General features: G+C 33.6%; 1 protein-coding gene across 2 annotated transcripts in view; it reads right to left on the bottom strand.

The window, feature by feature from the left end:
- Window positions 1-12692, bottom strand: part of LOC149805998 (B-cell scaffold protein with ankyrin repeats-like) — a 30271-nt gene extending 17579 nt beyond the window's left edge. Inside the window, exons 1-9 of one of the 2 annotated variants that reach the window (XM_089950819.1) lie at window positions 12051-12692; window positions 9808-9974; window positions 6776-7269; window positions 6224-6359; window positions 4584-4856; window positions 4001-4182; window positions 2758-2776; window positions 526-560; window positions 109-163 (exon numbers count right to left, since the gene is read on the bottom strand). In XM_089950819.1, the coding sequence (XP_089806945.1) occupies window positions 109-163; window positions 526-560; window positions 2758-2776; window positions 4001-4182; window positions 4584-4856; window positions 6224-6359; window positions 6776-7249 (1174 nt within the window). In that variant the 5' untranslated portion in view covers window positions 7250-7269; window positions 9808-9974; window positions 12051-12692. The remainder of the gene's footprint in view (window positions 1-108; window positions 164-525; window positions 561-2757; window positions 2777-4000; window positions 4183-4583; window positions 4857-6223; window positions 6360-6775; window positions 7270-9807; window positions 9975-12050) is intronic. The other variant, XM_089950820.1, reaches the window with a different exon arrangement.
- Window positions 12693-14198: the final 1506 nt, after the last annotated feature.

The raw sequence follows: 14198 nt of genomic DNA, 5'->3' as shown, positions 1-14198 counted from the left end.
TGGTGTGCATATTGTTTTGATCCCCTAAGTTTACGTCCTAATAAATACTGGTGTACATATTGGTTTGATCCCCAAAGTTTAAGTCCTAATAAATTCTGGTAAGCTTACCATGATACAGCCTTCTTCCTTGTGGAATTTCACTGAATCTTTTCTTGGCATATGTCTATAAAAGAAATCATTTCAAACCATACATATATAGCTAGTTTTAAGTCCGTTTGTTCTTTTGAAAACGTGCTATGAAAAACTTTTCGTTTATCATTTATTTTTAATATGTAGTTTCGGACATATTTCATTACAAAAAAACATATTGTGACTGTCACTTTTTCACAAAAACATAAGAAGAAAAAGCAGAAAACAACAAAATAAATAAGAAATAGTCATGTACGCGAAAGTATGTGAATATATTCAAAATAAAATATATGATACGAATAGGTTATATATATATATATATATATATATATATATATATATATATATATATATATATATATATATATATATATATATATATATATATATGCTTACTGGATATTCTCCCTTCGGAACAGGTTTACCAGATTCTGAAAGAAAGAAATAAATGACTCAAAGGAAAGGTGAAGTGCCATGGTTTAAAATCTATTTTATGCTATAATGTCACTTTTAGTACATTATTGCAGTATCATGCCGAGGAAAAGTATCACGGCGAGGAAATGGAACCCAACGTTCTACAAACTGAGCTCGCGAGGCTCCGATTTAAAATCTACCTTTTAGGGGTTCTCCTTTTCTGGAGAAGAAACAACTAATCAACTTATAGAAAAATAATATCTATTTTAGGAACAAATAATGTAAATATCCATATTTTGTATATCTATATAAAGAAATATTTCGGAAGCGAAGTGAGGAAACACTATATTGACACAAGTGATGCGTTTTCTTATATCTGAAGGCAAAAACCTTCGATCTACATGGCTCTTTTCACTATTTTGTGCCAATGCGATTAACGGCTGTATTACTTCGTCATTAAAGAAAATTTCCGAAATGTACAATACGTTTGGACAGCGACCTTTCACAAATTTGACTGGTATTAAATTATGATTCAAAGTGTGCATTTGTCACGTTAATGACAGTTTTCAACCACACAAAAGTGATTTTTATTTTCCTTGACACATATCTTGCGCCGATTAATAATAGCAAGCACTTTTGGGGTGGTTGGAATCATGCAGAAATAGTCTGGATCCGTCACGTTCAACAATTTGTATGTATTTATTTTGATTATTTCCAATATCTTTGCTTTTAAACGTATATTGTTGGCGATGTTAACATGACAGAGACGTTCGGCAAGACACACTACACCCAAATTTCGCCTATCATTTAATTTGCAATCAACACTCAAAATGTTAGATTCATTCATCGTCTTCAGACAGGATTATGAGTTCGTTGAGAGTTAGAATCGCCCCTTGAACAATTATATTACTATATTTAAATAACAGCTTTTCCTAAAAATGTGTATGTCGTATAGTGCCAAAAGCAAACTGTATCGGTGATAGAAAATATAATAGCAACAGATCAGTCATGTTCAGTCAATAATAATTTTAAGAATTCATTTTGAAAAATAATTTTTAAACTTAATGCTTGAAGCCTACGGTTTGTTATTTGGAATTCATTTTAGGCGTTTTTTATTGGGCCTATTTATTGATTAAAAAAATGTATGCTAAAGGGTCTACACTCTTGACATAGATGGAGAGAAGGGGAGGATAGAAGAAGAAATAAGTCAAAGTATGGAAATACAGATTTGAATAGCATAATTATGGGCAGATATATTTCTTCGATGGGAAGTTAAAGTAACTCCAAAAGTGATTTCGCCACTCTTACAATAAAATTGATATCACCACTGTGGCTACATTATCTTTCTTATACTTATATATTTCAGCGAAATATATAATAAAATTGTTATTTATTAGTTTATACTTTCGTATTCATGTTCATTAGGTAATACAAAGTATAATCAAAGGAAAGAAGGACATTTTGCTCAATTCTGTGTTTGAAGTGTTGCAAAATGAAACATGATAAAAATATTACACAAAAAATAACAACCAGCATAACAGCTATGGATTAAGATAGAAAAGCTAAATACGAAGAACGATGAGATAAAATTGCAGTTAACATAATTATCCCTCAATACTTCTCGGCCCGAGCATATTCTAATTTAATCAATCAATATTGATGTAATTATCTTTGTTAATTGGCATCTGTATTACGTTTACTATGATTGTGCTTGTTTACTTATGATTAGTATGTATGATATTTACTGCATTATATATTTATGTTATTGAAGCTATTAGTGGGCTATTTAGTGTCTTACATGCCATTCGTGTTTTGCTCTTTGTGCGTTGTTGTCGAAATATTGCGGGGAAACAGAAATATGTCTAAAATGCATTTTTTATTGTATGCCTCCATGTAATTTTTCTTTCAAATAGTATTGGTCTAAGAGACTAATTTATTAAGGTATCATCACTAGATTCTATTCTAGTGCAATATAATATTAATCCTACAGAAATATTCAATAGTCAGGTTTTGCACGATTCAATGGATATCATACCACGCTTCGCTTGACTGGTCCTAATGTAATGTTCAGTCCTTTAAGATTGACATTAACGAAGGCTAAATCATTTGTTCTCAACCACCAACTCCCTCCCAATGTTTGCACCCAATAAATTTGCTTCATGAATGATTTGTGAAACAAAAATGATAAAGAATGATTGGATGTGATATACTTACCATCCGCGGTCTGGAGAGCCTGCAGGAATAAAATTGACATATTTCTAAATATTCGTGTTTTGGTGAAAAATAACGGTATGCATGGATTCGAATAAAATATAACCACTTCTTTTTCGTAACGAGTCATCGAGATTTACTGTCCTTATGTATCATCTAATGAAGATTAAATAACTCTCTCCACGACAAAGCAACATGAACAGAAACAGTCAAAGCAACAAAATACGCAACAAAGCGTCAACATGCCTACGACAAACTCGAGCAATAAAGCTTTCAGTGGCAAGAAGCGAAAGTCACTTAAGTGACTGAATATCGCATCAATGCTACAGAAATGATGCCACAAAACAATGCAGTAGAGTAGCAAAGCCACATCTCCTCGATTTTATCAATATGCTTTGTGACTTTATCCTGCAGCTCGATATCAATTATATCCCCTCTAATGTCTAAAAATGGAAGCTAACCGTTGATGTTATGTTTTATTTACCATTTAATAAAGAGTCAATGTACATATTTTGAAATATTTCAGAACATAATAGAGTTTAGTTAGGCACATCAGATCCGGTCACTCAATATTTGACAAAGTAAAACTCATCGAGCGCTGTCTCGGAGTGATGGCAACGTCAGCTAGTCGCCAGATGCAAATTCTGATGATACGATGAATTGAGTTAAAGTAAATGGATGGTCTTAGAGGTTTTCACTTGAAATACAAGAAACTGATAGCAATATGTTTCAAGGTCGGACCTACCGAAACAAGGCGTCGAACTAGACAACATTGCAATCTCCAATTTTACACTACATTGAATTAATAGAATTTCATACCTATCATGTACATCTTGCAAAGTACAAATCTATTAAGATATATTGTTTATATACAGCACGTCAACTGGTTGTTGCCAGAATTGGTTTTAAATGTATATACCTTTTAACTACTCATCAGCTGGGTATTATCCTAGATGACGATATTTTCACCTAACTCACACAAGTAAAGTAAAAAATTAATGTCGTAAGTGAATAGTTTGAAGTTGTAAAAGTACTCAGAAATACGAGCGATGTTCATGTTATTTGGACTCCGTTACGAGTAGGTTTCCAGAGGATATCAGAGAATATGTTCTATTCGACAGGATTTAACGTTGCAGAATGCTAGTCTTGTATCGTGCAAAGAATGTTTAACTGTAGTTAGAAGGAAATGCTGTTTGTATTGAATATGTAGAACTACACTACATTCTTCTTAATTATGTGAACTTACAAAAGCCAAATCTATAAATTTTTCCTCATTTGCAATCTCATGCGGAAGCAATCCATTTTTGTTTTTAATTTGCAGGGCCTGCTTTCCACCAGGAAACTTCATAAGTTGCATGCAGAGATGATGTAGTCCAAATTTGGCGCCAAAGTGTACTAGAGTCGGAAACTCGTGCTTTGAATTGGGTTCTAAATGAAAAAGTTCCAATGCATACAGCACTTTTAGGAATAAATGTAAACTTTAATACATATTGTTATTTATGAATCTGATATTGAATCATATATGCTCTGTCTCTAGTCCCGTTAATCTTTTTATATATGAGATACTAGTAAAAAGATTTTAAAAAGTAAGAACCATCATTATTTTTATAATTGTCATACTTCTTAATGTGTCATGTCTTTTAACATTTTACAATCAAACATATTTGAGAAAATTGAGATATATCAAACTTCTGCCTTTAGACTATTTTGAAATTGTAAATTTTAGCTGATTGTTTATTTAAAACCACTTGCCTTGTGAAGATACAACAAGAAACAAATTATACCTCATACTATCTATTTAAATTTATTAATTACAGATTGAAACTCACCTCCGAATTTGTCCCGCTCAAGTCTATTAAAGACTTTGTCTAAAGGGCTTACATTGTCTGGCATGATATCTATCAGCTCCCTGTCCAGGTCCTCTTTGCTGCTGGAGTCAAGACTGAGTGCCTGGCAAAGTAGCTCCACCGGGTTGATGACGTCATGTACCAGCTTCGAGATCTGCTCCATCTTCGAGTCATCGTGCGGTACGTGCAGCATGGCTTTCCCATAAATGGCATCATTGACAAATACAGCAAGCTTTATCTGCCCTGCTTCGACATCTGGAAATATGCTTTATTGTTATTTGGGTAATTTTGATTAAATTCATTACCCAAACTGTAAGCTTACTTTTCTTTAATAAACAGAGTGACTCTGTACAATTGATACGAGTCAGCCATAGTTTTACATATAATATGAGCATCTTTACTGAAGACTGTCTGTTGCATCCTTTTTTATTTTTTTTTATTTCGAGCGCTGTTTTCCAAATCTACAAACTAAGAAATTGTAAATTCTTTGGATAGAAATCATCCCCTATCTCAAAAATCAAGTTCACAGTCAAGGCTGAAAGAACGACGAAAAATATTACATGTATCCTGACTTCTAAAGAATAGATAGTGTATATTTATGAGCATGTCTTTGAAGTTTCTTGCATGCATCAATGTAGAACTTCGAATTAAGGGGAAATTGTAAATTTACAAGCGAAGCAAATCCGCCCTGTGACCTTTAATGAAAGCTTCCAAATTATCGTTTTTTCAACCTTTTCAGGCAGGTGAACCATTGCGTATTTTGTTTAGAATAGTATTCGTCCTTGTCACTCCTTGAAACAAAAATCAGAGATTTATAAACACATATTGCTGTAATGGAAACAATGATCATGAATGGTTCATTAAAATAAATAAATGTGTAATTGTTCATCTCCTGGCGATTTCCTTCATCCATTGCACGCTTGTTATCATCTGTACATTGCCTTGTACTGATATTTTATTAACTTGTTATCATCTGTACATTGCCTTATACTGATATTATATTATCTCAGCTTTTTATCATATATGCCTTGCCTTATACTGATATTCTATTATCTCAGCTTGTTATCATATATGCCTTGCCTTATATTGATATTATATTAACTCAGCTTGTTATCATCTGTACATTGCCTTATATTCTATTATCTCAGCTTGTTATCATATATGCCTTGCCTTATATTGATATTATATTAACTCAGCTTGTTATCATCTGTACATTGCCTTATATTCTATTATCTCAGCTTGTTATCATATATGCCTTGCCTTATATTGATATTATATTAACTCAGCTTGTTATCATCTGTACATTGCCTTATATTCTATTATCTCAGCTTGTTATCATATATGCCTTGCCTTATAATGATATTATATTAACTCAGCTTGTTATCATCTGTACATTGATTTATATTCTATTATCTCAGTTTGTTATCATATATGCCTTGCCTTATACTGATATTCTATTATCTCAGCTTGTTATCATCTGTACATTGCCTTATATTCTATTATCTCAGCTTGTTATCATATGTGCCTTGAAATATATTGATATTCTATTAACTCAACTTGTTAAGATACAAAACAATACAGCTTAAACATGATCTAAAAATGCAACAAAATTAAGATAGTACCTCCAACAGTAAAACTGTAGTTCATTGCGTTGAAGCGTTGTGTCTCTATTTTCACATTATCCCACATCTGTATAACACTGACGTTTGCTTCCTCATCAACTGGGTCGTTAAATATGAGCATCAACTGCTGATGGGACTTGACAAAAAAAAGTAAATCTAGTTATATACATCCATCAATAATAGGTAAACCATAAATCAACTCTACGGCAAATGATTTTATAAAGACAAAAAAATTGCATGCTTCTGCAGTTTGTATTTCTCGCAATGTAACCGTTTGAAATTATATAGATGTAGAAAGCACACTTCAAGAGAAACTTGGTAAATATCGCTTACTTTCATTTATTTCTGATTGCTTGAACTATTCAGGATATCATGCTAAATGCAAATACATCTACATACATGTGACTCGCCGTCGACTGTACTTCAGAAATTTGATGCTTTTAATCCATCTATTTGATGAAAAACTAACTAAAGAAAAACGAAAACACAAAAAAAGCATTAAAAACACAGAAAAGAATATACAATTATTTTGTACACGTCAAACAAACCGACCTTCACCCCGTCGCGTGGCCAGACTCGAACGCTTTGAAGAGGGGGCGTCAGGAATGTTTGACCTTCTAGCGTGACTACTAGCGCCATTATATCTTTACAGAGACTAATAAATTGGCTACGTGACCGGTATTCAAGAATTGTCCATCTTTTAAAATTCCTAGTTCGGGGTTCCAAGATTTGAGTCATTTCATGGTGGCTCTTATCTATAAAATATAGCAGGGCAATGGAGAAGTCTGGATTTGGGAACAGTTCTTTGAGGTCGGAACGTTTACCACAGCGAATACATTCGTATGACTCGGATGTGAGTAAAAGAATGGACACACCAAAACTGGAAACACTTTTTGAGTTGACATTCTCTAAATGGTTCAGCTCGAATTGTAGATTGAATCTTTTCGTAAAGAAGTCTTCGATGTCAAAGGCGAAACTCTCTCCATCAGGCTGATAAATGATTCTGTGCACGATTCCTTTCGACATTTTTGTCGTTTATTCACAATCTGTAAGAAAATAGAAACAAAACAAAAAGCTGAAGTTATCTTCTTTTTCGAGTTCTAAACACCCTCCATGGACTTACTACACTTTCCTAAGCTGTAGCCCTAAATCAATATCATTATGTATATTTTGAAAGAGTACGCCTAGGAATGGGGGTTGGGACACTGTGGGGCTTTACGGGTATTAACATTACACTTCAATTTAAAAATGTGGTGGCACCCCGGAGCACAACGGGAAATGTAACGGTACAAATGTCCATAAGTTAAACATGTGGTGGGTACTCTGGTGCAACAATGACACAGTGGGCATAACGGGAACTTAACTTAGAAACAACATTCTGAGGGATAGGAATATATAACACTGAAATTACAAAAAAAGGGGATTTAACGTGGGAATGGCATTTTCAAAATGTTTTGACGATTTGTCGGCAATGGGAATTTTTCATTAAGCCGCCATATTATCGATTTATAACGACTTGATGAAACGTAATTTAAAAAATGTCCGTTGATTAACACGTGGATAACACCGGGGAAACAATAGTAATTTAAAATGAGGCCGTAATATGGTTGGTTCATAGCGACAAGTGTAAAATGTAATTAACCACAATGTTCATAGGTTGAAAATGTGTGGGCGGCTATAGGGAAGAAAAACAATTTAGCATTTGACCGCCATTTTGGGGGGGGGGGGTTCATATCGTCAAGGCGATCTCTAAAGTTAAAAATGTTTATACGTTTAACACATTGGGGTTGTTTTAGTGAAAATGAGAAATTAATGTTATCTTAGTGAGATCATATGTCGAGAATGTGATTTTATAAGTTTATGCCGTCGTCATTTCAAAATCAATAGTATGCAGAGTGAGACCATATGGGAACATGGTGAAATATAACTTAAAAATGTCCATAGTTTTAACATAATAAGTGCTTTTAGGGACAATCGGAAATTAACATAATATAGGATGGACAATATGGGTCCATGGGTATTTAACATTGGATGAAATTGACCCTAAGGAGCATAAAGGAAATTCAAAATGGGATTAGCAGTATGATCTCTAGTGGGAATTGGTTATTGATTTATAATTTGTTATAGACGATATGGTTTCAGATGGGATCCTTTGGCATCCAAAGGGAATTTAACACTGTGGCTATAATATTGTGCTTCCTCAGTAGACAATGATATCTGGAATGAGATACTATAGCCTCTAATAAATATATTACACTGAGTCTGTACTTTTGTAGTCTTTCGGACCCTATGACGACTAACGGGAATTTAACATTGGCTCCTATGATTAGCACTTTGTAATTGTATGGGGTCAATCAGACTGAAACATAATGATCCAATATTACCATTTTTAGTAATGAGTATGTGATCGAAAGAAAAATGTAATATTAAAACTACATTTGTTATCCAAGATACCAATTACAGTGATTATCACCCAATAATCTATTATCCAACATGCCGTTTGGATTGACAAAAATAACACACATTTACAATCCAACACGAATGTTTTAAGTAACCAGCACGTACTCATCTATTGACCAAACAGGGCAGGATATAAAAGAAGAGGTATAAAATAGAATTTAAATCAGTTATAAACAAATTAACTTCTGTATCCCCCTTTAAGATCCCCGTTATCCCCTTATAAACAAACTTCAAACCATCTCCTTATATGGACTACCCTGACATTCCTTTTCATTCTAAACTATCATTCATGATGCCCTTATACCCAAAAATGGTTAGAAATATACGCTATCACATTTGGAACAAAGAGGAGATAACAGAATGGATAGGAGAAATTAAGTTTAATTTTACAACCCAATTATTGCATATCCTCTAAAAAGGCACATCCGGTTTACACTTTTTTGTATTACTTTGATTGTGTTTGTCTGTTTCACCACTGATATATATATATATATATATATATATATATATATATATATATATATATATATATATATATGTGTGTGTGTGTGTGTGTGTGTGTATATATGTATATATATATATATATATATATATATATATATATATATATATATATATATATATATTCACTATACGAATTGGTAGGAGTAAAAACAAACGGCGCAAATACCTGCACATATTTATCCCTATGAGGTATCACTTTTAAAATTTTAGAAAGTGGTCAACAAATATTTGTAACGGTTTGAAAGAAATGAAGTTATGGTATAATGGATTTTCATCTCTATAAACATTTGTACAATATCTTGCGTAACGAGAGTGTTAACATGTGTTATCGCACAAGGATAGTGTTATCTGCTCACTCATTACTAATTAATTGTCACAAATTGTCAATCATCAATTCGGTCATGAATTAAAACATATTTGCTCTGCGTTGTATACTCTGGTGAACCAAGCTGTGCAAGCTATCACGCACATGTCAATGAGGAACATTTAGGACGGTGGACCGAAATACAGTTTGAAGAGGATATTTTCAGTTACGGCAGTTATGGACCTAAAACGTACGGATATAAGTACCGACATAAACAAGGAGAACTTCATGATAAGTGTGAGGTAAAAAGACTGACCTTTAAATATCGTTCCAGTCAAGAGGTCAACTTTGAGGTCTTAAAAGAAGCTTTAAAATCCGTTCAGGATCAGACCTTCCGTGTCAAAGCGGTCGATATTCGCAAACTGGTACGTTTATAAGATAACCAAATCGCCACTTGACTCTGGCAACGGCATGTCATATACTCTGCAAATCACAACACGTTACCACAACTTATGTTGTCATTATTGCACTAAATATTATAAAAAGAAGTCTATGACAGTATTCAAGACTTGTTGGATCACCAACTACTGGCATACTCATTCTCACGAATGTATGAACAATGTGTGCAAAGACATAACCACCAAAACATTATCTGCTGCGATATGTTTATCAGCGAAAACGGGTGGTAAGGTTTAATGAAAGACTTAAATCTGGGACGGAAATAAGCGAAACAACGTTGTCGCAGAACTTTTAAACCCCACTCTGCTTCTTAGAGAATATGCACAGCAGTGGGTTTATTTTGCACTTGCTTGATTTTTTAAAACAGAGCAGTTTCTCTATTTAAGTGTTCTTTTCTTGGATTAGAAGCGTATATGGGGTGGTAGTTTAGTTTAAAAGTGAATTTTGGGGTAGTTTTAGAGGGATAGGGTTTTGACTTTATTTATAAGGGGATAGCAATGAATTTATCTAGAGATTGTATAATATAAACAGCATGTATGATCATAGATCACTGGGTGGATGTGACTGCAACTTGCTTTTTGAATATTAAATGAAATTTTCACATTTCATTTGCCTATGACCGTATTTCCTAACAATGATATTTTTTGGTCATCGTATTAAATTCCTCATGATCTTATATGGGTCCAAATTGTGAACTCAATAGGCCAATGTTAAATTTCCATTAGAGGCTATATGATCCCAAATGAGACCATATATATTGTTTCTTTAACATTTGTTTGCCATAATGCTAGATTCCGTTAGAAGTCTAGTGTCATTCTTAGGTGCAACTTCCCTTATGCCCCATAAACTGCTCAACATTGTGTCTAATATTAATTTCCTATTGTGTAATTTTTGGTAATTTCAAATTCAATAGACCACAACACACACACACACACACACACACACATAAGGTCCCACATGCCTAATATTAATTTCCCATTGTCCCTATAACCACTCATCAGGTAAAACTATGACCCTTTTTAAAATTATATTTCCCTTTGTCCCCATAAGTCCAAAACCTGGCGGTCTAATATTACATTCCAACTGTCACCCTACTCTACTTTATTGGGAGCAATTTCATCTGGTGCACGTCTGATTTGTGAGCAAACTGATATCTTGAGTATAACCTACTTTCCTCCTCTTAGGTATAAATCTAACACTAAAGCCTTGTCAATCTAAGATAAATGGAATTTTATTCGGAATAAGGTATACAAAATTATTTGCAAGGTCACGTTCGTGTTTCCCAGCCTTTGATAAACAGAGGGCTGTAAAACTGCTGTTCATTAACATGAGCAATACACTCGTTGTTGAGGCAAAATGTAGACCTGATGAGAGTGATGACTATTATTATGATCATGAAGATAACTACTACAAACATTGCCACAACAACAGTCATCGTCATTATCATCACGGCCATTACCATAACCTTCTAGATGATAAAGCTTGTACAAAATAAGGTTATAATTTTAAAATCATTAAACTTTATCAATCTAGTTTGCAATTAAAATTAAATTACATTTACAAGTTACAACCATAACAGTAGTTCAATTACAATTCAATTACAGTTATAACCACATCAAACATTCCATTACAATTCAGTTACAATTATAATTCATTAATTTTCAATTACAGTCAATATTCGGGGAAAAAATTCAATTAGTTATGTTTCAATTACAATTCAGTTACAGTAAAAGTTCAGTTTAAAGAAGTTGATTTTCTTTCTTAACAAAATATATGTCAAATAAAATTTAGATTGACCTATGATGAATGAAAAAACAAAACATTTATAAATAGCAAAGAAACGTTGCTACGTGATATGGTGAAATAAGGTCTTTGACAAATATTTATAAAATGTTGTGTGTTTCGTATCACCGACATCGATCTTTAGATATTAAATATTCATTGTTTACGAGCATTTGACGATTATCAATACCGCAATGTAAGCCTTTGGTTTTTAGATCTTTAATTTTCGTTTATTGTGGTTTATATGCCTAATGAATCTGTCTATATTAAACTATCGAATTCTATGTAAGAATTATGAAATTGGATGATAAGATTTACCTGCGTGATTTCGTGTTTTGCTTTCGCTACTAGGATGCCCCTCGGCTGCTGAACGGCATAATTAGTATACTCCAACTCAATGTCTGCCTTAGTAGGCTGATGATATTCGTCTGAATGCATCATACAAAGTATCTTCCTGGATTACGAGCTCATGTTCTTTTTTTTATCCAATAGTTAGATTTAAGGTTTGACACAGTAATTTGAGAAGTGACACAAAGCTGTAATTTATATCTTCCTTGTAGTAAAGTCACAAGGCAACACGTGTAAACAAAAACACACAAAGGCTGTCACAATTCGTTGCTAAATTTCAACTGGACTTTGCAACATACATTGGCTAAAAGTTATATTTCTGAACTTTTTAAGATTAGTAAATGTGAATGACTTCTGGTGGTTACATTTTCCTTCACATTCGCCAACGTACGATCTGTCTATTTTAATTTCTAAGAACTTTCGCCGGCGTGATTTAACCCGCTGTCATTTAATCACCTGCAACAAATTAAAATATTAAAAAGATAAACTGTAAGAATTGTACATAGAATAAAGTCAAAGATGAAGATTACTTCTTGTATTTGTGAACGACACCAGTCAATGAGAAACGTAGTTAAGTTATTATTACACTAGACACTTTTTAAATAAAAAAAGATACATGTGCAACGAATTGTGACATCCTTTGTGTGTTTTTCTTTACACGTGTTGGCTTGTAACTTTACTACAAGGAAGACATAAATTACAGCTTTGTGTCACTTCTCAAATTACTGTGTCAAACACTAAATCCATCTATTGCATACGTAAAGAACCTGAGCTCGTAATCCAAGAAGATAGTTTGTAAAAGTGTGCGTGAGGGTCTATTGTGTATATTTCTACCCATTTTGGGGTATAAGGGCATTATGAATGGTAGTTTAGGATAAAAGGGAATGTTAGGGTAGTCTATATAAAGATGGAGCTTGTACTTTGTTTATAAGGGGATAACGAGGTCAAATGGTAAATTGCATTACTTCCCTATAGCCGCCCGCATATGACAAACCTATGAATATTGTCGTTAAATTATATTGTACACTCGTCGCCATAAACCCGCATTATTAAGGCCACATTTTAAATTTCTATTGTTTGCCGGGTGTTCTCCACGTGTTAACATTTGAACATTTTTTTAAATTACGTTTCATCCAGTCGTTATAAATCCATAATACAGTGGCCTAATGGAAAATTCCCATTGCCGACAAATCGTCACAACATTTTGAACTTACGGCGTAATATTAATTTCTATTCGTTCCCCAAGAAAGTGCCATTCCCATGTTAAATTCCCCCATTTGTAATTCCAGTGCTATATATTCCTATCCATCAGAATGTCGTTTCTAAATTAAGTTTCCCTTATGCCCACGGTGTCATTGTTGCACCAGAGTACCGCCTAAAGGTTTAACGTATGGACATTTGTACTGTTACATTTCTCGTTGTGCCCAGGGGTGCCACCACATGTTTAACTAAGAGAGTTTCGCCTTTGACATCGAAGACTTCTTTACGAAAAGATTTAATCTACAACTTGAGCTGAACCGTTTGGAGAATGTCAACTCAGAAAATGTTTCCAGTTTTGGTGTGTCCATTCTTTTACTCACATCCGAGTCATATGAATGTATCCGCTGCGATATACTTTCGATCTCGAAGAACTTTTCCCAAATCCAGACTTCTCCATTGCCCTGCTGTATTTTATAGATAAGAGCCATCATGAAATGACTCAGATCTTGGAACCCCGAACTAGGAATTTTAAAAGATGGACAATTCTTGAATACCGGTCACGTAGCCAATTTATTAACCTCTGTAAAGATATAATGGCGCTAGTAGTCACGCTAGAAGGTCAAACATTCCTGACTCCCCCTCTTCAAAGCGTTTGAGTCTGGCCACGCGACGGGTGAAGGTTGGCTGATTTAACATTTAGAAAAATTATTGTATATTTTTGTGTGGTTTTAATGTTTTGGTGCTTTCGGTTTTGTTTTAATTAGTTTTTCATCAAACATTTTGTATTAAAAGCAAAACATTTCTGAAGTACAGTCGACGGCGAGTCACATGTATGTAGATGAATTTGTATTTGGCATGATAACCTGAATTGTCCAAGTAATACAGAAATAAACGAAACTGTAAGCGATATTTACCAAG

Source organism: Sinohyriopsis cumingii, chromosome 2 (genome assembly GCF_028554795.1).
Source record: "Sinohyriopsis cumingii isolate HCF-2022 chromosome 2, ASM2855479v2, whole genome shotgun sequence".
NCBI lineage: Eukaryota > Metazoa > Mollusca > Bivalvia > Unionida > Unionidae > Sinohyriopsis > Sinohyriopsis cumingii.
The sequence above is the reverse complement of the archived record's forward strand: the minus strand, read 5'-3'. Positions and strand labels throughout refer to the sequence as shown.